Raw genomic sequence first — 22386 nt, 5'->3', positions numbered from 1 at the left:
TCTAGCAATTCTAGAAGAAAGTGAATAAACTACAATAGTAAAAACTAAAAACCAAGATAATGACAACTCCCATCTACCCAATAAATATCCTAAAGTTAATACTAATATTGTCCAAAATATGGATTGTCTATGTAAGAAATCAGGAAATGAAAAGTTTTGAACAACTGATAAATTTTGAAAAGGTGAATTATCCAATAAATTGCCACTACTACTCGAATGCTGATTATTGTCATGTTGTTGATTTGCTCTACTTCTTTTTGGTTTTACAGGAGATCTAATTATTGGTGATGAAGGAAGACTATTATTTAGACTCGGAGATTCATCCCAATTATTTGTTGTATTTTGAAATTTAAATTGAAGTGGTCCATCATGATCAACATGATGACTATCTTGCTGATGATGCTGTCCTTTGTGTGATGATGAATGATCGGAAAGATTGCCCTTCTCCTTCGTCAGGCTTTTCATCAAGTTGGAAGCAAGCATCTTATTTTTTTTAAACTTGCCGCCAAAAATATTCCACTTTTTTAAATTCAAAAAAAATGATTGCATCAAATTCTTCTTCTTCAGGTGTGCCAACAGAAATGGACAGACCTTGGGTTGAAAGATATCGTCCCATTGATATGGATGATATTGTCGGAAACGAAGAGGCTGTCATGAGACTTAGAGTTATTGCTGAGGAAGGTAATATGCCGAATCTGATTTTGTCTGGACCACCAGGTAGGTTTTTAATTTTAATTTATTAAATAGGAGTTGTGATGATCACACCATTGATTTATAATAGGTACTGGTAAAACAACGAGTATAATGTGTTTAGCTAGATCATTATTGGGAAAGGAAGTATATAAAGAAGCTGTTTTAGAATTGAACGCTTCTGATGAAAGAACACTTGATGTTGTGAGAAACAAAATTAAACAATTTGCTCAAAAGAAAGTTAATCTTCCACCAAATAGACACAAAATAGTTATTTTGGATGAAGCTGATTCAATGACATCAGCTGCTCAACAAGCTATGAGACGTATTATGGAAATTTATTCTTCAACAACTAGATTTGCTCTTGCTTGCAATGATAGCTCTAAAATTATTGAACCAATTCAATCAAGATGTGCTCTCGTCAGATATAAGAGGCTGACAGATGCTGAACTCTTGACCAGATTAATTGTTATTTGTGAATTAGAACATGTCCAAAAAACAGAGGATGGTTTGGAATCAATTCTCTATACTTCAGACGGTGACATGAGAAATGCAATTAATAGTTTACAAGCTACCTATCAAGGTTTTGGAATTGTAAATGCCACTAATGTTTTCAAAGTTTGTGATCAACCTCATCCAGTTGCTATTCAAACAATTATTGGATCATGTATTCAAGGTGATTTAATGAGTTCTCAAAAAGAGCTTACTAAATTAATGGGTGAGGGATACAGTTCTCAAGATGTAATTTCTACTCTTTCCAAAGTTGTTAGAAGTGGAGCTGTCCAAATGCCTGAATATGCTCAATTACAATTTATCAAAGAGATTGGTGATTGTCATTTAAGGATAAGTGATGGTGTTGATACACCTCTTCAACTTACAGCACTCTTGGCAAGATTATGTAAAATTATAATAACAAGCAAAAAATAATTTATTCTATCTTATCAATATTTTCATTTTCAAACGCTACACCACTCAATTCTTGTTGCATATTGGTGTTGGAAATAGCTGAATCTTGTGAGTTAGGATTTTCTTGTCTACTGTTCTGAATATCATAAGTAGATTCTATTGGAGCTTGACTTTCATCCTGTTTAGCTTGAACTAACTCAGTATCATGACTTTCTTCAATTTTTTCATTTAATGTTGGAGAAACAATGTTTGTGCTTGTTATCTTGTCTTGATCCTGACTCACAAGCTTTTTGTCTGAATATCTTATACTATCTTCTGGAGGAATGTTCAGTGTAACTCCAAGTTTTAGAAGTTGTTGTTCAACAGTACGACAGTATTTCATATCAAAAGTCAATTGAATTGTGCCTTTCCCATTACTATAGTTTTGACTTGTTATCTCAATATATTTGCTTCCAATTTGTTGTGGTTTTTTATTGCCTTGATTTGGCAAATAAAACATTGACAACACTACCAAAAGTAAAGAAAATAAAAGAATCAATACATATTTCAATAGACAGATAACCAACGTACTTGATTCACTCTTAAAAGATAATAAATCTTCATTATGAATATCCTTAATTCCATCTGCATTAAACGAAATGGCACAAACATTATTTGGCAATTTGGCAAGAATACCTGACATGTCAGATCCATGAAGATAAAAGTAAATATATTTCAATCCTGGTTCAATAGTTTCTGAAACTGTTGATTCTTGAGCTCTTGACAAGTAAGTAAAGTATCGAATAGTGAAAGTTGTAGAATCGCTAGGATAATCGAAAATTCTATGGAGACGAATTGGTTTATCTTTTTGAGATAAATATCGTTCTAATAGATGGAAAGCATTATTCGGAATTTCTTTGGTAATTTTTTTATAGTGTTCTTCTGGTGAATAGAATTCAATATTGTTGGAAGACAAGTTTCCCATTTTTTTTCAAGATTGGATTATTGTAATGAATTTGGATTCAATAATTTTATAATGGATTAGGTTCTGATCACGTTTCGTATCTGTCATGTTTCATTTTAGATCTTTTCAAAACGTGATTTTGAAACGTGAATTGTACATCTTCCTGCTAATAATTAATATTCGAAACATTCAGCTTAGTTAAACAATAATAAAAAAACAAAACTATGGGTAACTCAAGTTCTCCAATTCCAAACGAAGCGGGAGAAACTCCAAACTTCCTCGACTTGCACCATTTTCAATTGAAAGGTCTCGAAAAAGAAATCAAAAACATTTCGGTTTACAATTACGAAACTGGAAAAACAACATTGTTGACATTGAATCCAACCAAAAAACCACAACTTGTTTTAATTTCTGATCAGAATGTCAATCTTTCTCTTGATGCCTGGGTCACAGTTTCCAATAACAAAAACACCAAAACTAATTGGACTGGCAGATTCGAAATGAAACACAAAATTCCACGTTTCAACCTCAAAGATCCAGATCTTACCATCACCTTATTTGAAGAAATCCACCACAAGATGGCCATTCACTTTGAAAGCAAGAAAACCAAATCCTTAAATGTTGTTTGTTTCGGAGCTTTAGGAGATGGAAAGAGCGGACTCCTTAATAATATTGCACAAGCTTTGGGATGTGATAATATTACATTTCAATCGGGACGTTTCTTTGAAGCTACTGATTCTGATCACTCTGTTACAAAATCTTCTGAAGTTGGTGTTATTCCTATAAGAAATGGAGCTGAGATTCGTTTGTGGAATGTGCCAGGATTTTACGAAACTAAACAAAAAGGAGTTGTAGAAAGGGAACCTGCAAAGAATTATTTCCAACACTTGTTGAGAGGATTAATTCCACCAAATAGTGGTCCATTTGAAGGATGTAATACTGTTCCAAATCAATACGAAGAGGAATTTCGAATTCAATTGGTAATTTTTACAATTGACGTGACTCACATCAAGACACTTGAAGAATTGAAGCCATTGTTTGCCAAGTATACTAAGATGTGCGTTGAAGATCACAAGATTAATTACATGTTTGTGTTGACCAAATTTGACAACTTGTCAGATCGTTATTTGGCATTTGATGGTGTTGCCTTATTGTGGAAGGACTCCAAATTCACAACTGTGGCAGAAAATGGGCACTTATTTGCCAACCTTGCAACAAGTCCAGAGTTTACAAATATTGAACAGTTAATTACCCAAACATTTAAGAATGGCGTTGTCTTTCCAATTATTAATCGTAGTGATGAAAATAGAAAGAAATTCATTGATGATGAAAGTGGAATTCTGTCCCTCATCCAGAAAAATCATGTTCTTCGTTTCATGAAATATGCTGTAGAAATGGGAATTGAATCTTCTAAATGGCAAAACAGATCTTGATTTATACAAGTTTGTACATTGAATATCTAACTCAACTAATTTTTTAGCAATAAAATTAACGAATAGAGTTGAACTTATTTTCTCGATGGTTTCAATTCTTTATTTCACAAAAATTGAGAAGTAGGTAGATCAGATATATGTCTTGAAGTTATAAAGTCATTGTTTGTTAAAAATAAAGAATCAAGTCAAAAATTAATCTCGAGTGCCGGGAATTGAACCCGGGTCGCCAGAGTGACAATCTGGAATGCTACCACATACCACACCCGATTTCACATGTTAAAATATCAGTTTGGCGAAAAATACCCTTCCATAAATGGAAACCTTAGTAAACTTGCATTTATTAAGAATCAACTACCTAAAATCCAACCAAATCTGAACCTAATTATCACTATTAGAAGTTGTCCACTAAATTTGAACATTGGGTTTCAGAATGTCATTTTAGGATACATGGGGATAAAATAAAAACATTCTCATTGACATGTGGTTTTATTTAGTTGAAATAAAGAACTGCTTGTCCATCTGGTGATGAGGGCAAATATTTTATCATCTCAAAGTCAATTTCAATTGATCACATAGATTGTCAACTGGAAGATCCATTGTTCTAGAAAAGACCGATACAGACACAAGAGTCAGTAACTTGACAATATTGGAACAAAACTCTAATGAGGATATGAATTCAAGCAGTGTTTCAGATCCACACTTGATAGAATAGGTAGGAGAGCCTGAAGCACTTTTTGATTCAACTCTTTGCAGGTTAAATCCATGTTTCTGAATAGTACTGAATGAAATTCTTCTCCAAACAATCTTTTTAGGGAAAACAAGATCCAATTCTTCCTGTGAATATCTCTTCAAGTTCTTTTGAATTGACTTGGGATATCTTTGCAACAATTCAACTGATTCCAAACATTGTTCTCTATTATTGAAGATCCATTCAGACTCCAAATATTTGGCACTGTTCAGTTCAATGCTTTTCTTTTGGTAAACAGCATACCAGTGAGCTAACATCAAAGGAGGAGAAATCATCATGGAGGTAATTCCAAAGTTTTCCGATGAAAACAAGTCAAGCAACGTCTTTCTAAGTTTGCTTTCCTTAATGATTGAGATGGTCTATAATAGTGATAATTACCAGATGATTTGACAAATTTACATGTTGACTTATTCAAGGTTCCAAATTGATCACATTCCTTCATATCAATAAATTCACCCAAATTCTTAATATTCATTGAAATATTAGTCTTTTCAAGAGGTAGATCCCTCTTTCCATTAACAATCTTACAATCATGATCAAAATTAACCTGTTCAATAATCCATTCCCTTGAATTGTGATTAAGCATTCTCAAACCATCATGAAACAAGAGATTCATCCAATCTTCATCATCACCTTCGGAATCACTGAGAATTGACAAATCTTCATAGCTGTTTCTTGAAGTATGTTGAATTGAAAGATTGGTCAAATCATCCAATGATAGAATTGAAGCAACATTCGGTATTGAATTCTGATGATGTGATAATGATGGACCATATTGACATTCCTCATCACATGAGTCAAATAAATAGTTGCATTCAAAGGTAATTGCCGATTCTGAAATACACTCGGTAGTGGAGTAGCTTGATTGATTTGTTGAGGAAGACATAGTTGTGAATTTAATTTCTAAAAGATGTGTGAAAAATTGAATTTATTGCCAGTTGTTATTCGCTTTATAGAACAGTCAGGAACGCACTGTAGAACTTGTCTATTAAGGTCATTCAATGTTCGCTTGTTTCTTCGAAAGTTCTAAATGGTTTATTTAGGAATTCGGTTCTGATTAAGATGTGTGTTGGGACGTGCACGTAGTTTCGTGTTCCTATTTGAAAATTTTGAGATTAGAGTCAATGGTTGTTTTCTGAGGTGATTTTTCCAGAGATTGAAAACTTCTTGAATTCTTCGGTCATTATTTCACATGAACCTGAACTTGTCAATTATTTGCGACAAGTTCATTAAGGTTGAAGCAATTAAAAAATGTAATATTTTATATTTGGGTTAATCTAATGATTGGTGTAATTTGCTTAATATCCTAATATTATTCTTTGGCACAATCTTCCAGTTGTGTAATAAAACTCTCCAGGTTTGAATTAACAACCTTATTCTCATCTCTACAATAAATGATGAGAGGAAGGAAATTTGCAAGGTAATGAGTGTGATACAGTATTCTGTCTCCAATTTCAGATTTAAATTTTTCCTTGATCTGTTCCAAATCCATACATTTTAAACAATCATTACAAACATTAAAAGATAATCCGCCATCTAAAGTTGATTTGAAAAATCCCTTGCAAATATTATCACAAGCACCACACTTGCGAAGAGATTCAATTGTATTCTTCTTAATTGATTCTGAAATATTCATTTGATCAGCATAATTGAGTTCCTTGCTCATTGAATTCAATCCAAAATGATTTAAAAATCCAATAACTGTTTTAGCATGTTCGTAACCTTCACTTGCCCTACTTAGCCATTTCAATGATTTAGCTCCATCAAACGATGTTCCTTTACCACTAGCATACATATATCCAAGTTGAAACATGGAATTTATATATCCGTTTTTGGAGGATTTATAATACCAATTGAATGCCTTATATAAATCTCTTTCAACTCCTTTTCCCATTGTATAACGCATACCAATACGATACTGAGCTTCAGCATCTCCTTTTTCAGCAGACTTTAGGAACCATTCAAATGATTTGGAGAGATCCTTTTCAACACCCTCACCCCATTCATAACAATAAGCAACATTGAATAAAGCATTAGAGTCCCCATGGTCTGCTGCTTTTTTATACCATTCAAATGCTTTGGTATAAGAATGATTTTCATCATGACAGGATGCAACACCGAATTGACCATATGCATTTCCTTTCAGTGCACTTTTTTCAAACCAATATTGGGCCTTTTTAATATCTTTTTCAAGACCAGATCCTTCCAAATAACAGTTTCCTAAATAATTATAAATAGTGAGATTTTCTTTTTTGTTATTGTGAGCTAGTGCTTTCAAAAACCATTGTATTGCCTCCGAATGTTGTTCACTAGTTTTATAATAATTAGCCAAATCAAATTGCATAGTATAATCACCCAATTGAGCTCCTTTAATCATCAATTCCACTTTTTCATTTTCATTCGTTGTTAATTCTTTCATTCTCGTAATGGCTGGTAAATAATTTAATTCGACAGCTCTTTTTAAATATATAATATTAGTATTTAATATAAATATTAAATAATAAAAGGAAGGATGATTAGATATTGAAACACATTTTTGAAAAACTCTAACCATTTCCTCTATGTTAGGTGTCAAATGATATATATAGAAATATTTTAAATTATAAATAAATAAATTAGGTTCGCTCGTTACAATTTCTTCAAAAACTTTTACATCAAAATGCCCAGAAATAAATAAATGCTCTAAATTCGTAAAATTATTACAATTCAATATAGCTTGCAATTCTTGTGTACCAACATTGCAAAATTGTATTTTATCAACTCCTAATAAACAACTATTGCCCTCCATACATAATTTTTCAATATTAGATCTCCCCAATGTAGTGATAGAATTTGAAGTTAATTCTATGCGAATACGATTCACCTTATCATGACAATAAACTTGATACCAATCATTGCAAACAAATCTAAAACTTGTCATTAAAAATTCCCATTCACGTCCATGACAAAAATAACTTTTTATGAGAGAAAGAATTTCTGGTGGAATGTGAGGTGGCTGTTGTGTCATTTTTTTTAACAAAAATTTTGAAGATTACAATATCAATAAGATATCTGATTTTTCGAGTATCCGAAGTTCAAAGGCCAAATTTCATTCGCACCGGTCAACCAGTGACTAATTCTTGAATCTTCTCCCGATTTGAGAATTGGGAGAATTTATGATACAATGTTTATTTAACCACCTCCTCTCAATCTCAACACCAAATGCACAGTAGAATCCTTTTGAAGGTTGTAATCACTAATTGTTCTTCCATCTTCTAATTGTTTTCCTGCATAAATCAATCGTTGTTGATCTGAAGGAATGCCTTCCTTATCAAATATCTTTTGTTTCATATTCTCAATAGTATCATTCGCTTCCATTTCAATAGTAATTGTTTTTCCAGTTAAGGTTTTTACAAAGAGTTGCATTCCTCCTCTTAATCTCAACACCAAATGAAGAGTTGAATCTTTTTGAATGTTGTAATCATTAATAGTTCTTCCATCTTCCAATTGTTTTCCACCAAAGATGAGTCTTTGTTGATCTGGTGAAATTCCTTCCTTTTCTTGAATCTTTGACTTGACATTTTCAATTGAATCATTTGATTCAACTTCCAAAGTGATTGTTTTTCCAGTGAGTGTCTTGACAAATAATTGCATTATGTTGGTTGTTTTTTTTACTTGTTGAATTGTTTTTCTTGATTTCAGCTGCTTTGTTTTTTATTCTTATTTGATGGAGATGTATATTTTTAGAAAGTTGCAAAAGAAATTCTATCATGAACTGATTTTTGTTTCTGGACACAAACTTGGTTCATGTTTTGTAATAATTGAGCATGTTGTTCATCCTCATAGACAAAGAATCATGAATCAGTTGAAGAAATGTCCTACTGTCTAACGTAAGTTTGTAAAAAAAGTGGCGCAAAATCAAAAAGACTACAGCACCACAGGTTCCCAAGTTGTCTCCAACCTCAGTACTGATGTGGCTCGACGATGCTTAACTTCTCAAATCGGACGGGATGAGGTGCATTCATCGTGATATGGCCGTAGCCATTCACTATATCAAAATAATAATCATAAACAGACTCACTCCATATTTGGCTTTTTGCTCCTTCTTAATCTGCACAGTCATATGTTGTGAAAATGAATTAGTATTATTTTAATAAATAATTTAATTATTTGTTTTCATTTAATAATTTAGACGGGAAGCCTGCCAGGAATATGGCGACAATCCCGCTACAGTCTTTGACTGTATGAACAGTGAAGGCAACTAATCTATTGATTGTTGGTTCAGTAAGTTATTGTTTAGAAAAGATAGCAACATGACCATCTATTTATCACCTTTGAATTTGATCAATTTAGAAAGAGAAACTTGTGGTTGAACAATAAAAGATTAAGAAAAGTGAAATATTAACTTCAAAGTTGTGACTTCACATATTTTCTGTCTATGGCAAATGATGAGTCAATAGATTATCTTTTCTGTTGTTAAGAAGGAAAGTCAACAGAAAAACTTTAATCCATAACAAATCGTAATCTGAATTGTAAATAGTTCAAAATTTCAAGTATCCATTAGATTGGATAGGATTAAACTTTATTTTACAAAATTGTGTTATGTTCTTTACAAAATTATTGGTGATTGTTGTTGAATAAATTGGAAAATATGTTGACTCGAGGCTGATTCATCAAGTGGTTGTTGATCTCCTCAAATGACGAGAGCTTTTCCAAATTCTTCCATTTGTTTTTCCCAACTTGTGAATTCTTCTTCACTTTGTCGATCCAAAACTCCACCAATCATATCTACACTTGATCTTCTATGTTCTGGGTCAATATCTGTTTGATCATTGTCAGATGAAAGATATTCACCACCATCTTCTGCGTAATCCTCCTCTTCAGCATCACTACCTAAAACAACTTGAGAATCTTGAATGAATGGATTCATCATTACATTTGCTGGATTTTGCATTTGATATAATTGAGATTTATGTCTATAAGCTGTCAATAAATCCAAATCTGAAATGTTATATCTTTGATGTCTATTCATTTGAGATTCAAGCCAATCATCATTATTCATTGAAGAAGTACTTGAAGGATCTGTAACATCCATTGGAGAAGGTGTTGAAGAACTAGCTGTTTCACCATACAGTTCATGATAAAACAATGATTGTCTACTTTGAGCTGCCATTCCTGCAACAATTTGTGGAGGAGGTGAAATCATGAGAGTATCAAAAACATGTTGATGAATTCTTTCCTCTTGTGATCTTCTCTTGTTTTCATCCATTGAATGATGTTGATGATAGTCATTCTCTGTTTCCATCATTTGATGAATTTCTTGTTCATCCTCCTCTGAATATTCATCATCGGTTGAAATAATATCATGATCATACATTAGCATGGAATCATTGTGTTTTTGATTGTGAGAACTTAATTCTACAGAATTTCTATGATTAGTTTCGGATTCACATGATGAAGTATCACTTCTATGTGAACTTTGATGATTATCACCATGACTTCTGGCAGTTAATTGACGTTCTTTTTTCTTTTGCATCCATTCCTCTTCTTTTTTAAGTTGTTCTAATACACTAAATTGTAACTTTTCAAATCTAGCTTTTAATCCTTGAACCATTGATGGTGTTCTAGTCAATCGGCTCTTTTCTTCTTCTTCATTTTCTTTAATATTATTAACTGCTGTATTGTGATGAGTAGTATTATTATTCACATTGGTATTATTAGTGTTATTAGTATTTAATTGTGTATTAATATTATTATAGATATTCTTTGAAATATTATGGAAAATATTAGGTGGTGGATTAGTTTTTTGATTATTCGAAACTTGAGAAGAAATATTAGCAGTGTTGGTAATATTTGTGGAATTGGTTGTTACTACCGATGCTGTCGATGGAGAATTTAAATCAAATGAATTACTTCTAGCTCTAAATCTCTTCTTCTTTTCTTCATCTTGAAGAGCATTCGAAAGTGCTATTTTCTCACTTGTTGTTGTTGTTGGTTTACTTGTCTTGTCAGGATTCAAATTTTCAAACATTGATATCATTCCCAAAACTTTTCCTCTCTTTTGTGACGTTGTTGCTGATGAAGGATGAAGGCTTGAATCATTAGGTGGTGATTTTGACATGTTTGTTGTTTGTTGATTGGTTAGTTGAGTGGTAGCAGTAGCAGTAGCAGTGGTGGTTGTGGTGTTGGTGTTGGTTATATGGGATGGAGTTGTACTGGTTGTATTATTAGTGTTATTGACATTCTTGGATGATGGTTGTTGTGCTTGGTTGTTATTATTGTGTACAGACTGTTTTCTCGATGTATTTGGTGTAGGAAGGATGTTGGGTAATGGCATTTTTTTTCTTGAATGTCAGAACTAAAATGTATAGCGGAAAATGAAAAACTGAAATTGGAAAGTCAAGTGTTTAAATAAATTGTACAACGTTTAAAGCCCAGGGCGATACCAAAAATTGTTGGTCGTATACTACAACAACATGAATATTCTTCATTCAGTTTATCAATGTGAATTAAAAATAAATTAATGTATTATTGTGAGGTATTGAAAATGAATTAACATTGTCTTCCCTCTATTTGAAAACAGTTTGGCTCGCAATCAACTCCATATTCTTTCATTAGTCTAAGGTATTCGTCATCATCAAAGAGTTCAATTCTCTTTCCTCTAGAGACATAGTCATTAAATTCCTTTTGAGATCTCACTCGATTTGGTTTTACAGATACTGAATAATCAATGTAAGGCTCATCGAGATAACCTGTCTGTACACCTTTTGAAAGATTATAAAGCTTATCTTTCTCGTCTCTATAATGATAAAGTAATTGTTTGATATTATCCTTGAGTAATTGTTTCGTTTCACTGAGATTTTGTGCTGGATCTATGTACATTGGAGCATTATTCACATTTTCCTTAACCATAAATATTCCTTCTGGGCTTGGAGGTCTTTCAATTAGTTGAGGTTTCTTTGGTTTAGGTGTTGGTTTTTTTGGTTGCTGCTGTCTGAATGCCATTGAGCATCTTTTGCATTGTGTATTCTTAACAGCATGTCTTCCTTGCTGATAAAACACATTACATGTATGAGGAGGGAGATATTCCTCCTGGTATTTCTGGATCCTTTTTACAGAATTTTTTCTTCCTGTAATTGATTTCTTCATATCCTCCTCGGTTGGGAATGAACCCAACATATCTTGCCTGCTATTTTTCTTAAGATAATTCTTTGGAACATACTCATTACTAGAATTACTTCGTTGCTGATAATTGTTGTTATGATTATTACTATTAAAAGTGGGAGTTGTTCGAGAGTATGATGATTGAGGCCTTTTGGAAGTTGTTGGATTATAGTCTCCTATTCTATTATTATTATTATGTACATTTGTTGTATTATCTACATCCTTATATCTTCCGTATGCAGAAGATGGTCTATTTGTTGATGAATGAAAAGATGGAACATTTGATTGCGTACCACCTCCTCTGATCATTGCTATTGAATCATCCATGTTGTGTGAGTTTGATTTCCTTAATGTAGGTCTTTGCAAAGTAGCTGATGAAGGTCTCCTCTCAGAGTTAAAACTAGCATTGCTTAGGTTCTTTTGTGATGATCCTCCAAGCGGTTTATAGACTGGAAAACGTTGAGACATTTTCTTTGAAAGAATAACGTAATTATTTTGGCGCCATATTAATAAAAGTTTAAGATTTGGAAACGGTTAACTACTAAACTGCTGATCATTTGTCATTAGGCACCTCACGAGTTCAATTTCTCTATTATTATTATTAATACTATTATATATAATGATCAGCTTGGTACTACTTTAAGGCATTTACATTTATCTACAATTATTCTTGGTCATCATCATTGAATAATAAGGCAGCTCCATCAATGTGACCCAATTTGTGAAGTAATTTGACTCCTCTGAAAAACATGGCAATATGAAGTCCACTCTGCATGGTTCCATCAAAACACCACTTTCTTACTTGTTCAAGGCTTTCTTTGGATACGAGAATTTGTTCATGTTGATCCAATGATTGTTTGTGAGTTGGTTCTTCCTTCACCATCATCAAGTAAGCATTACAAATACATGGATTTCTATTGGCATCTTCGTGAAGTGTTGAATATAATTCAAAGACATCAGCATTTTCATCATTGTTCAATAATTCATATCCAGTCTAATTCCGAATTATTATTTTCATATAAGATTGACAATTACATTCCGAAACTCACCTCTTCCAATAATTCTCTGAGTGCTGTTGGTTTAGGATCTTCTCCTTCCTCTCGGGCTCCTGTTGGAAATTCCTTTATTACTCTATCACATCCTCTTCTATATTGTTGATTAATTAAAACTTTTTTAGAGGGTGTGATGGCAATGACCAGACACCAATTCTGATAATGGATGGCAAAGAATGGATCAATTATTCCATTGCCAGTATCCAATTTTTCCTCATAAACGCTCACCCATTTGGTTTTAACTACTGGTCTTTGTTCTAAAAGCTTCCAATTATTCAAAGACATTTTTTCATCTATTATTTAAATAATTTAAATTATAAGTGTTGAAGATATTCTAATGTTTAATAATAGTTGATAATTTACCATCAACGTATTGACTAAACAGTTTCAAACATAATAATTACAGTATTACTAGTAAAATCGGATAGGATGAACCAAATCAAGCTTGATGATTTTTATTTTCCAAATTATTGTTTAAATGTCCTCTGATGACTTGTTTCCCAATAATAATAGTATTACACCTTACATCTTGTTCTTTTGAATATATTACTATTTGTTTTTAATTATTTATTTGGCCATTGGATTGGATGAAATGTATTTAATGCAATCTTCAACGCTTTGCAACTTGAAAGCTTCTTCATCAGGGATTTCAATTCCAAATTCATTTTCAACTTCCATAACAACTTCTGTTGAGTCCAATGAATCCAAAGCCAAATCATTAACAAAGTGAGAGGATGGGGCAACCTTGGTTGGGTCGACCTTTTCGTGCTTCTTCAAGACATTAATAATACGTTCAGTGACTTCATCCTTTGAGAGGAAAGAACCTTGAGCAGCAGCATTAACAGAGTAATATCTATTGAAGCTTGGTCTAGCGAAGAGAGTAGCAGCAGACTTGATGGATGGCTTAGCAACAAGACGGAACATTTTTTATTTTTTCAATTTGAAAATTAAATTTTATTTGATTGAATGGACTTGCTGCAAGGAGGGAAGAAGCAACAGAATGTTATGGCGGAATTAATATTGGGTTGATGAATAATTAGGCTTGATGATGTTTCTTTGAAACTCTAAATTGTAAAGAAAATAATCTTATCACTTTCAAAATTTAATGAATTACCTAATAAAAAATGTCAGTCTTTGATCAAGCAGATATTGTACATGAAGTTTTACTCTTTCTCAATCATCGAGATTGGAAATGTTGCTTTCCATTTGTTATTAGTAGAACATTTCATCAAGTAATGACTTGTGAGAGATTTGCTGAAAGTTATTATGCAAATTACAAATCACTTTCCTCATCACAATTAATTGATTTGAAGGAAAAGATTTCCCAACATTCAATTTGCTACAAAACTAAAGAAGAAAAGGAACCTACCAAGAAGAGAAAGATTGAATCAAAACCATTTTGTAAATTATTGAGAGATTGTTTATTGGATAGTTATTATATGGACAACAATATTCAAGGAGGATCAATGTCTGGATTTGGTTGGATTACTAATTACACCAAGAAAGATATTAATCTTAAAAAACAATTTTCTGTCTTGTTGGCAAAGGATTTTTGTGTAAAGAAATTTGAGGATGATACTGGACTAATTATCAAGTCTCAACATGTGAAAAAATTGTTGGAATTGGAGAAGGTAGATGTTCAAGTACATCGATTGGATTATAATAATTCATGTTATTTTAATTCAAGTTCACATACTTTGAATATTGATTATACTATTTATATGGATTGTGGTTATCCAATACATGTTAATTCCAAATTATTTAATATTTCAGTGAGAAGTGGAAATTATGTGGAGAGTTCACTTTCTACTACTGTTAATGGTACTAATATATTTGAATGGAATTACAATGAAGATGTATTCAAAATGAAAAATATTAATACTGAATTCTTAACTGGAATAGTTGAGGATATTTTCCAGAGAAAGGAAGAATTGTGGAATGAAATTGAGAAGGAAACTGAGAGAAAAATCGATTCAAAAGAGTCTATTTATAAGCATTTATTTTTGAAACTGTTAGATCCTCTTATCTATTTTCAATCAACACGTATAGGAGTAGATGAATATTATGTTATGGAAAAAGTTACCATGTCACTACCTTATTACTTTTCAACATGGAAATAGTTATATTTATTCAGAATATTTGTAGCCCTTTTCAAATAATCTTAAACGAATCACTGCTGAGCATAGGATTTCTATCAAAATCGATATGGTCTAACTAGTGAGGGCATTTCAAAACAATGATTTTTAATCGAATGTATTTGACAGATAAATACGGATGGATGTCAAATCTTTCAAAATGCATCCTCGCTAGTAATTTGATTATTCGGCACTTCCAAGTCCATTATCCATTTAAAACCTTAAGCATGACAATCCGATTAAGAAAAATTTCATTGATTTCAATCTTTTGTGATTCTTCAATTTCACACACTAGATCTTTAAAAAAAATGGCAAGAAGCAAAAATAAAAATGGGGCAATGGAATGCTTGAGTGATGAATTTGCCACGACAGAAGCTAGAACCTACTCCCGAAAGGCCCACAGAAAGAAAGTTCGTGGAATTTTTGGACAAACAGGAAAAGAAAATAAACTCGACTTGGAAACTCAATTTCCAGCAAGAGATCAAAAATATTGGAAAACACATACAATGACAGATACTCAAATTGAATTACAAATTAAATTATCAAATAGAACTCAAGATTTAAAGGAATTGGAAGAAGCTAAACATGAATCTAAACATAACGCCAAACAAAAACACCAAAATGAAAAGTTTGAAGAGTGGTGTGCAACCAAATCAAAGAAAAAAATCAGAAAGAAACAAAAACAATTGGAAAGAGAAGGGCTCTCTACTCCCTTCGATAATGATTCAACCTCTTCAGAAGTTGAGGAAAAAGTGGAGGAATGGTATAAAGATAATTCGAGAGGTGTTACTGAAGTTAAAAAGTATTACGAGACGGACAGTTTAATGTGTTTCAAATATTATAGAGAGTTCAAGGTTAAATAATATTTATTTTTTACAATCATTTTACAATTTGGACATTCTCTTCATTGGTTCAGTAATGAAATCTTCATAATTGTATGGTTCTTCAACAATTGGACCAAATGATTTGGTTTCTGCAAATTGTTTCAACAATCTATCCTTTTCATAGAAACGATCATAGACCCATTTTTCAATTTTTTCATCACTTTCATATGGAACATCCTTAATTGGAATTCTCTTTACGTGTACGTGGATCTTTCTACCAGTAAATGGCATTTTCATGAGTTGCATGACAGAGATTGGACCATCTTCATAGGCAATAGTGAAATCATAAACGTATTCAATGTGTGAATTGGCAAAATTGGAAACAGTTGCCTTGAATCCTTTAACTCTTGGAGTCAAAACACGTTCAGTTGGTTTAATTCCCTTTTCCTCACAGAACTTTTTACAAGCTTCCAATTTTTGAGGAGTGAATCTTGTTCCTTCCAGGAATGAAATAATCCAAACTGGTATCTTCTTTGATTTAATATTTCCGAAAGTCCTCTCAATAGATTCCTTATCCTTTGTCCAATTTCTAGCCATCATAATGTGATTTAATAAATAACATCCCCATCCAACTCCAGGAATATATCTTTAAATTATTGATCGTCATCATTAATAAATTAGTCAATTTGTTAAAAATCCGAATTGATTACAAAATTAAATAGATAATTATTATAATAATAATACTTTAAAACAATCTATGTAACAACAATAATTACATACTTGATAATTTCCTTCATCATAAACTTAGTATGACCAAGCATACCTTTTCTCATTCCGAAAGTTTGAATAACAATAAAATCAGTATCAGCCACATGATTAGAAATACAAATACTATTTTCATATTTTGGAATCTTGTCTCCGTACCAAACCAATTCTACTTGATCAAGCTTTTCCAATAAGAAAATAAAACTCCAATATCCTCTTCCTGCCCACAAGCAATAAACTTTAAACACAAAATTACCATATCCGAACATTGATAATGGTGTTAATAATACCAAGCCAACAGTCATTATGGCACAAAAGAGACAAATGGAAAACACCAACGTGCATTGTCTAACAATTTTAAAGACTTGCATTTTTTTTCTCTTTAATTTGTTTCACCATTGGTTTCATTGACTTGATCGGATGAGGAATTATCGGAAGTATTATTTAATTGATGATATTGCCTTCCTCAAATCTATGAAACGGAAATTTTGATTCTCAATTATAAATAATTACAACAGTGAGAATCAAAAGAGTATGAATGGGATTGAATGAAAAAAAGAATTGAGTGATATTGTACAATGCTTCATCAGTTACTGTCTAGCGTTTAATTTGTAATCAGCGACTTTTCAGAGATTGTTCACCTATTTAAACACAATCATCATCAAGATTGTACCATTCATATCACTTCCCTATTTCCCATCTAACATTATGTTCAACATAGAACGAAATTGAATAGCTTATTTTTTCCTCCTCAATTTCTTAGCATTATTTTATTGGGGTTGTTTTGGTTCGTTTTTAAAATTTAATTAAAACGCACTCAAAAAAATGTTGAACAAGCAACCAGCAACAGAAGAAGGCTTTGAATGTTGTTCCACTGCCTCTTCTTCATCGGAGGAGATTATTAAAAGACTCACTGAGGAGAATGAGCATTTGAGAGAACATATTAGAAAATTGGAAGAAAAATTGAGTGGAATTGAAACGAATGGTCAACAAGTGTCATTGGTTGATAATACTAGTATTGATAGTAATGCAAATAATAGTGGTGGTGATGAATTAAAGAAAACACTTCCATATATTTATGATGAAATGAATAAGGAGTTGACAAATGACCAAATTGCTCGTTTCAGTAGACATTTATTATTACCAGAAATTGGTGTTAAGAGACAATCAAAGCTTTGTAAGGGAAGTATATTACTTGTCGGCGCTGGTGGATTGGGTTCGCCTGCTGCTTTATATCTTGCTGCTGCAGGTGTTGGTAAATTGGGTTTTGTTGATTTTGACGTGGTTGACAGTAGTAATTTACATAGACAAGTTATTCACAATGAACATCGTACTGGACTACTCAAAACTGTTTCAGCCAAAATGTCGTGTCAACTTATGAATCACAATGTCCAAGTTGAGTGTTATAATACTCCTTTCTCAGAATTGAATGGATTGGAATTAGTTAAACAATATGATGTAGTTATGGATTGCAGCGATAATGTCACAACTCGTTATTTAGTTAATGATGCTTGTGTATTAGCTGGAAAACCATTAGTGAGTGGAAGTGCTGTTAAATTTGAGGGTCAATTGACAATATATAACTATAGAAGGGGAGAAACTAAGGGACCATGCTATAGATGCCTCTATCCTGAGCCTCCACCAGCAGCAACTGTAACGAGCTGTTCAGATGGAGGTGTTTTGGGAATTGTTCCTGGAATTATTGGATGTTTACAAGCTTTGGAAGCTCAAAAATTGCTTATGGAAATGGACGATGAGGAATCTGTAAAGAATAATTGTGAATTACTTGTACAAAAAATGTTACTCTTCAATGCCAAGACTTGCTCTTTCCGATGTGCAAAAATTAGAGGAAGACAAGTAGGTTGTAAGGTTTGTGGAGAAAATCCAGTCATTACCAGTTTAATTCCAGAAGGTCAATCATTAGTATGTACTGATAAGATTGCCTCAACTCCATCTGATTCCTTACAATCAGAAAATAGAATAACAGCCAAGGAATTTGAACAAATTATATTGAAAGATAGCTCTAATAGCAATCACATACTATTGGATGTAAGAGAAAATATTCAATATAATATTGCATCTGTTCCACATGCTGTAAATTTCCCACTTAAAAAGATGGAGAAACCAGAAACCATTCAAGCAATTAAGGATGAAATTTCAAAAAAATCATCCTCAATCAATGATTTCCCTATTTATGTCATGTGTCGTAGAGGAATAGCATCTGTCTCAGCAACTAAACTTCTCATTCAAAATGGATTTACCAATGTTAAGAATATTGATGGAGGAATCAACTCATGGAGACAACAAGTAGATACGAACTTTCCTCTCTATTAATGACATTATCAATCCATAAGGAACTAAATCTTCTTCCATCACTCACAACTCGAAATGTCTTGGGAATCAAATAAAACAACAAAAAAATGCCATTGTTAGGAATTTTGTACGTTTAGAAATAATATTCTCTTGATTTTAATCATCAGCCTTTTTATTCTTATTGATGATGATGATGAATAACTATTATCGTCTCTATTATAAATTTGTTAATTGATTCACCACTTGGATTATTTTTCTTATTTTGAAAATATTCATCATCAAAATCTCTTGATGACTTGTTTTTGGCTTTGATACAATCATAGCGGAAACAAGAATAGCAACACTTTTCGTCCAAAGAAATCTCACGGAGGAAAGAGAAAGGAATTACACAAAGCAGCTAAAGGTAAGATCATTAATTGAATTGTGTCAAATAACAAAATTTATTCTAACACAGCTACTCTTGGAAGTGGTGATTTGAGCCAAGCAGTTAAACTCCCACAAGGTGAAGAATTGAACGAATGGTTGGGTAAGTACTAGTAATATTATGATCTTTTGTTATTTACGATTTACTAGCTGTCCATAGTAAGTGTTTATGATGAAATTTGATACATAATATGGATCTATTTAGCTGTTGATTTCTTCAATACAACCAATTTATTGTACGGAAGTATTTCTGAATTCTGTACTGCTTCTTCATGCCCTGTCATGTGTGCTGGTGCTGGTATGTAATAATTATTTCCTTCTTTGAATGTTTACACACAACTTGTAGAATATGAATATTTGTGGATGAATCCTGAAGATAACATTACCAAGCCAATTCGTGTCAGTGCTCCACAATATATGGAATTTTTGATGGGTTGGATTGAATCCAGGGTTAACAATGAACAATTGTTCCCACCTTCTCCAGATGTTCCTTTCCCAACAAACTTTAAATCTGAAGTCAAGCAAATCTTTAAACGATTGTTCAGAGTTTATGCTCACATTTATCACTCTCACTTTGAAGAAGTTAAGAAATTGGGTGAAGAAGCTCACTTGAATACTGCTTTTAAAGTAAGTGAAATAGTTTGTGACACATATATTTACATGTTTATTTTAGCATTTCTGTTTATTTGTCTTTGAATTTGACCTTGTTTCAAAGAAGGAAGTCGAACCAATGGGTATGTAATATATTATCTTTGAAAATTCATAATATTAACGACTTGAAATTAATACAGTTGATGTTATTCTCAGTCTTCTTCCAAACGTGAGTTCAAAGCTCAAGAAATAATTTTGATCTTGTAACAGTTGAGTGTACTATATATTATCTAGAGAGAGAATTCAATGATTTCTTTAATAAATAATGATTACCCCTACATATTATTTTCAATTATCATGTTCTATCAGTAAATAAGCTGAAAATTTATCCAATGATTCATCTTCAATTTATTCATTCCAACAACAGTATTATTAGATTTAAATATCAAAAAAAATGTCTCACTCTAAAAAGAATGGTCACTTATTCATCAGAGCATCGGAATTATCATCACGTAACAAGACACAAGTAGAACAAAAACAAGGAGTTTCCCTTGCTTTTAATCATTGTGCCTTCTCTCTTCAACCTATTAAAGGAGAAGCAGTTACAACAAGAGATGGTTACATGTTTGATATATTAAATATAATGCCATGGATTAGAAAACATAAAATACATCCAATCACTGGTAATCCTTTGGATTTTAAAGATATTATTAGATTAAAAATTGCAACCAATGATGAAGGAAAACCATACTGTCCAGTCTCACGCAAAATATTTACCGATCAGTCACATATTGTTTGTATTGCAAAAACAGGAAATGTCTATGCATATAGTGCAATTGAAAGAATAAATTTAAAGGAAGGAGAAATTATGTATGATTTATTGGATCATACAGAATTTACAAAGGAAGATATTATTTCATTACAAGATCCATTACATCCAAGAGATATTAAAACAATACAACATGAAATTGAACAACGAGATAAAAAAAGAAAGAATGAAGATGATTCTGTTTTGGAAAGAGCTAGTGAAAAGATTAATTTAAATAGTGCAACTTCAAAAGTTTTGGAAGAAATGGAAAAGAGAAAGAAAAAGAAAATTGAAAGTGGAGAAGAAGAAGTGGCACTTACAAGCTCTTCTTTGAGAAGTGGAGAACAAAGTTTTGGAGTTTTGAGTAGTGACACTAAATCATCTTCATTAACTTCTTCTGTTATGAATGTGAGAACTAAAAGTCATGAAACTGAGAAAATTACTGAACAATATTGGAAACAGAAATTGGAACAATATGATAGAATAAGGAAAGAGTTTAAAAATAAGAAATCATTTGTATCATTACACACAAACCTAGGCGATTTAAATGTTGAACTTTATCCATATCTTTGTCCACAAACATGTGATAATTTCCTGAGTTTGTGTTCAAGAGGATATTACAATGGAGTTAAATTTCATAGACTCATTAAAGGATTTATGATTCAAGGAGGTGATCCAACTGGAACAGGTAGAGGAGGGAAGAGTATTTGGGGAGGTGAGTTTAAGGATGAAATCTCACCAAAACTTCGTCATGACACAATTGGAACTCTAAGTATGGCTAATAAGGGACCAAATACTAATTCTAGCCAATTTTTCATTACATTCAAGGAAACTCCTCATTTGGATAATAAGCATACAGTATTTGGAAAATTAGTCGGTGGATTAAAATTACTTCAAAAGATTGAAAATATTCCAGTAGATGATGAAGATAAACCATTGGAAGATGTACAAATTGAAAATATCTCTATATTTTACAATCCATTCACTGAGGATGAAAAGAGACAAAAGGATAAGGAAGAAAGAACACAAGTAGTTTCTAATGAAGATAAGGAAAAGTTTGGTAATTGGTTTTCTAATCCGTCTGGAATTGAACAAAATCCTGCCACCACCGCCACTCAATCCAAAGTTGGAAAATATTTAAATTTAAAGAGTACTTCCAATTCCTCTTCTATTATACCTTCATCAATAATTCCAATCAGAAAAGAAACTTCCAATAATTCTAACAGTTCTGATCAATTCAATTTTGATAATTGGAAATAAAAAGGTTTACAATTTTTGAACCGCCAAAACAAACTACATAAAAAAATGAGTTCATTAATCAAACAACAATTACTCCTGCAACAACAGCAGCAACTTCAACAACAACAATTGGCTGCACAAAAAAATAGTAGAGCCTCACTTACATTAATAAAACGAACAATACCGAGAAGTCCTTTCTATACAGTCACATCAACAAAACGATATGATTTAATGTCTGTTGGAGATCCTAAGGATGAAACTTTTGTAATTTTGGAGGAACCTATGATACTGATGTTGTTTTGCCAGATATTAATTCGGAATTAAGTGACATTGCATTCCTTGTTAATCAAATGGTTTATTATGTGTCATATNC

The 22386-nt window shown here is 32.2% G+C and overlaps 16 protein-coding genes and 1 non-coding gene across 17 annotated transcripts; 7 read left to right on the top strand and 10 right to left on the bottom strand.

Annotated features, from left to right (window-relative positions):
- Nucleotides 1-539: 539 nt before the first annotated feature.
- Nucleotides 540-1617, top strand: NAEGRDRAFT_68675 (uncharacterized protein; the record flags this gene model as incomplete). Its single annotated transcript, XM_002676052.1, has 2 exons — nucleotides 540-717; nucleotides 782-1617. The coding sequence occupies 2 exons, from the start codon at nucleotides 540-542 to the stop codon at nucleotides 1615-1617; spliced, it is 1014 nt and encodes a 337-aa protein (XP_002676098.1).
- Nucleotides 1618-2751: 1134 nt separating this feature from the next.
- On the top strand, nucleotides 2752-4017 carry NAEGRDRAFT_58312 (uncharacterized protein). The gene has a single exon (XM_002676051.1). It carries the CDS (start codon nucleotides 2764-2766, stop codon nucleotides 3970-3972), a length of 1209 nt encoding a protein of 402 aa, XP_002676097.1. The 5' UTR covers nucleotides 2752-2763; the 3' UTR covers nucleotides 3973-4017.
- A 152-nt stretch (nucleotides 4018-4169) lies between these two features.
- On the bottom strand, nucleotides 4170-4239 carry NAEGRDRAFT_t371. Its single transcript has one exon. It is a non-coding gene; the product is annotated as a tRNA-Asp (tRNA).
- Nucleotides 4240-4515: 276 nt separating this feature from the next.
- Nucleotides 4516-5606, bottom strand: NAEGRDRAFT_68673 (uncharacterized protein; the record flags this gene model as incomplete). The annotated part of the gene is made up of 2 exons (XM_002675962.1): nucleotides 4516-5079; nucleotides 5112-5606. The coding sequence occupies 2 exons, from the start codon at nucleotides 5604-5606 to the stop codon at nucleotides 4516-4518; spliced, it is 1059 nt and encodes a 352-aa protein (XP_002676008.1).
- A 426-nt stretch (nucleotides 5607-6032) lies between these two features.
- On the bottom strand, nucleotides 6033-7139 carry NAEGRDRAFT_49810 (uncharacterized protein; the record flags this gene model as incomplete). Its single annotated transcript, XM_002675961.1, has 1 exon — nucleotides 6033-7139. The coding sequence occupies one exon, from the start codon at nucleotides 7137-7139 to the stop codon at nucleotides 6033-6035; it is 1107 nt and encodes a 368-aa protein (XP_002676007.1).
- Nucleotides 7140-7891: 752 nt separating this feature from the next.
- On the bottom strand, nucleotides 7892-8353 carry NAEGRDRAFT_34327 (polyubiquitin; the record flags this gene model as incomplete). Its single annotated transcript, XM_002675960.1, has 1 exon — nucleotides 7892-8353. One exon carries the CDS (start codon nucleotides 8351-8353, stop codon nucleotides 7892-7894), a length of 462 nt encoding a protein of 153 aa, XP_002676006.1.
- A 905-nt stretch (nucleotides 8354-9258) lies between these two features.
- NAEGRDRAFT_58311 (uncharacterized protein) lies at nucleotides 9259-11036 on the bottom strand (the record flags this gene model as incomplete). Its single annotated transcript, XM_002675959.1, has 1 exon — nucleotides 9259-11036. One exon carries the CDS (start codon nucleotides 11034-11036, stop codon nucleotides 9393-9395), a length of 1644 nt encoding a protein of 547 aa, XP_002676005.1. The 3' UTR covers nucleotides 9259-9392.
- A 167-nt stretch (nucleotides 11037-11203) lies between these two features.
- NAEGRDRAFT_80083 (uncharacterized protein) lies at nucleotides 11204-12331 on the bottom strand (the record flags this gene model as incomplete). Its single annotated transcript, XM_002675958.1, has 1 exon — nucleotides 11204-12331. The coding sequence occupies one exon, from the start codon at nucleotides 12329-12331 to the stop codon at nucleotides 11252-11254; it is 1080 nt and encodes a 359-aa protein (XP_002676004.1). The 3' UTR covers nucleotides 11204-11251.
- On the bottom strand, nucleotides 12288-13200 carry NAEGRDRAFT_80082 (NUDIX hydrolase; the record flags this gene model as incomplete). The annotated part of the gene is made up of 2 exons (XM_002675957.1): nucleotides 12288-12857; nucleotides 12913-13200. The coding sequence occupies 2 exons, from the start codon at nucleotides 13198-13200 to the stop codon at nucleotides 12528-12530; spliced, it is 618 nt and encodes a 205-aa protein (XP_002676003.1). The 3' UTR covers nucleotides 12288-12527.
- A 249-nt stretch (nucleotides 13201-13449) lies between these two features.
- Nucleotides 13450-13839, bottom strand: NAEGRDRAFT_36993 (acyl carrier protein; the record flags this gene model as incomplete). The annotated part of the gene is made up of 1 exon (XM_002675956.1): nucleotides 13450-13839. One exon carries the CDS (start codon nucleotides 13837-13839, stop codon nucleotides 13483-13485), a length of 357 nt encoding a protein of 118 aa, XP_002676002.1. The 3' UTR covers nucleotides 13450-13482.
- Nucleotides 13840-14039: 200 nt separating this feature from the next.
- Nucleotides 14040-15035, top strand: NAEGRDRAFT_68666 (uncharacterized protein; the record flags this gene model as incomplete). Its single annotated transcript, XM_002676050.1, has 1 exon — nucleotides 14040-15035. The coding sequence occupies one exon, from the start codon at nucleotides 14040-14042 to the stop codon at nucleotides 15033-15035; it is 996 nt and encodes a 331-aa protein (XP_002676096.1).
- A 353-nt stretch (nucleotides 15036-15388) lies between these two features.
- NAEGRDRAFT_49807 (uncharacterized protein) lies at nucleotides 15389-15913 on the top strand (the record flags this gene model as incomplete). Its single annotated transcript, XM_002676049.1, has 1 exon — nucleotides 15389-15913. The coding sequence occupies one exon, from the start codon at nucleotides 15389-15391 to the stop codon at nucleotides 15911-15913; it is 525 nt and encodes a 174-aa protein (XP_002676095.1).
- Nucleotides 15914-15934: 21 nt separating this feature from the next.
- Nucleotides 15935-16471, bottom strand: NAEGRDRAFT_68665 (uncharacterized protein; the record flags this gene model as incomplete). The annotated part of the gene is made up of 1 exon (XM_002675955.1): nucleotides 15935-16471. One exon carries the CDS (start codon nucleotides 16469-16471, stop codon nucleotides 15935-15937), a length of 537 nt encoding a protein of 178 aa, XP_002676001.1.
- A 158-nt stretch (nucleotides 16472-16629) lies between these two features.
- Nucleotides 16630-16944, bottom strand: NAEGRDRAFT_68664 (uncharacterized protein; the record flags this gene model as incomplete). Its single annotated transcript, XM_002675954.1, has 1 exon — nucleotides 16630-16944. One exon carries the CDS (start codon nucleotides 16942-16944, stop codon nucleotides 16630-16632), a length of 315 nt encoding a protein of 104 aa, XP_002676000.1.
- A 525-nt stretch (nucleotides 16945-17469) lies between these two features.
- NAEGRDRAFT_39481 (molybdopterin synthase) lies at nucleotides 17470-19087 on the top strand. Its single transcript, XM_002676048.1, has one exon. It carries the CDS (start codon nucleotides 17726-17728, stop codon nucleotides 18971-18973), a length of 1248 nt encoding a protein of 415 aa, XP_002676094.1. The 5' UTR covers nucleotides 17470-17725; the 3' UTR covers nucleotides 18974-19087.
- A 195-nt stretch (nucleotides 19088-19282) lies between these two features.
- NAEGRDRAFT_34457 (uncharacterized protein) lies at nucleotides 19283-20117 on the top strand (the record flags this gene model as incomplete). Its single annotated transcript, XM_002676047.1, has 5 exons — nucleotides 19283-19355; nucleotides 19407-19478; nucleotides 19581-19673; nucleotides 19722-20002; nucleotides 20049-20117. Coding segments are annotated over 5 exons (588 nt in total), but the record flags the coding sequence as incomplete, so codon positions are not given.
- Nucleotides 20118-21290: 1173 nt separating this feature from the next.
- On the top strand, nucleotides 21291-21767 carry NAEGRDRAFT_4972 (uncharacterized protein; the record flags this gene model as incomplete). The annotated part of the gene is made up of 1 exon (XM_002676046.1): nucleotides 21291-21767. A coding segment is annotated over one exon (477 nt), but the record flags the coding sequence as incomplete, so codon positions are not given.
- Between the last annotated feature and the right edge of the window lie 619 nt (nucleotides 21768-22386).

The sequence above is a fragment of the Naegleria gruberi genome (genome assembly GCF_000004985.1).
Source record: "Naegleria gruberi genomic scaffold NAEGRscaffold_30, whole genome shotgun sequence".
NCBI lineage: Eukaryota > Heterolobosea > Eutetramitea > Acrasida > Naegleriidae > Naegleria > Naegleria gruberi.
The sequence above is the reverse complement of the archived record's forward strand: the minus strand, read 5'-3'. Positions and strand labels throughout refer to the sequence as shown.

Coding starts and splice junctions, on each gene's coding strand:
- NAEGRDRAFT_58312 (XM_002676051.1), top strand. CDS start 2,764: ATGGGTAACTCAAGTTCTCCAATTCCAAACGAAGCGGGAGAAACTCCA.
- NAEGRDRAFT_39481 (XM_002676048.1), top strand. CDS start 17,726: ATGAATAAGGAGTTGACAAATGACCAAATTGCTCGTTTCAGTAGACAT.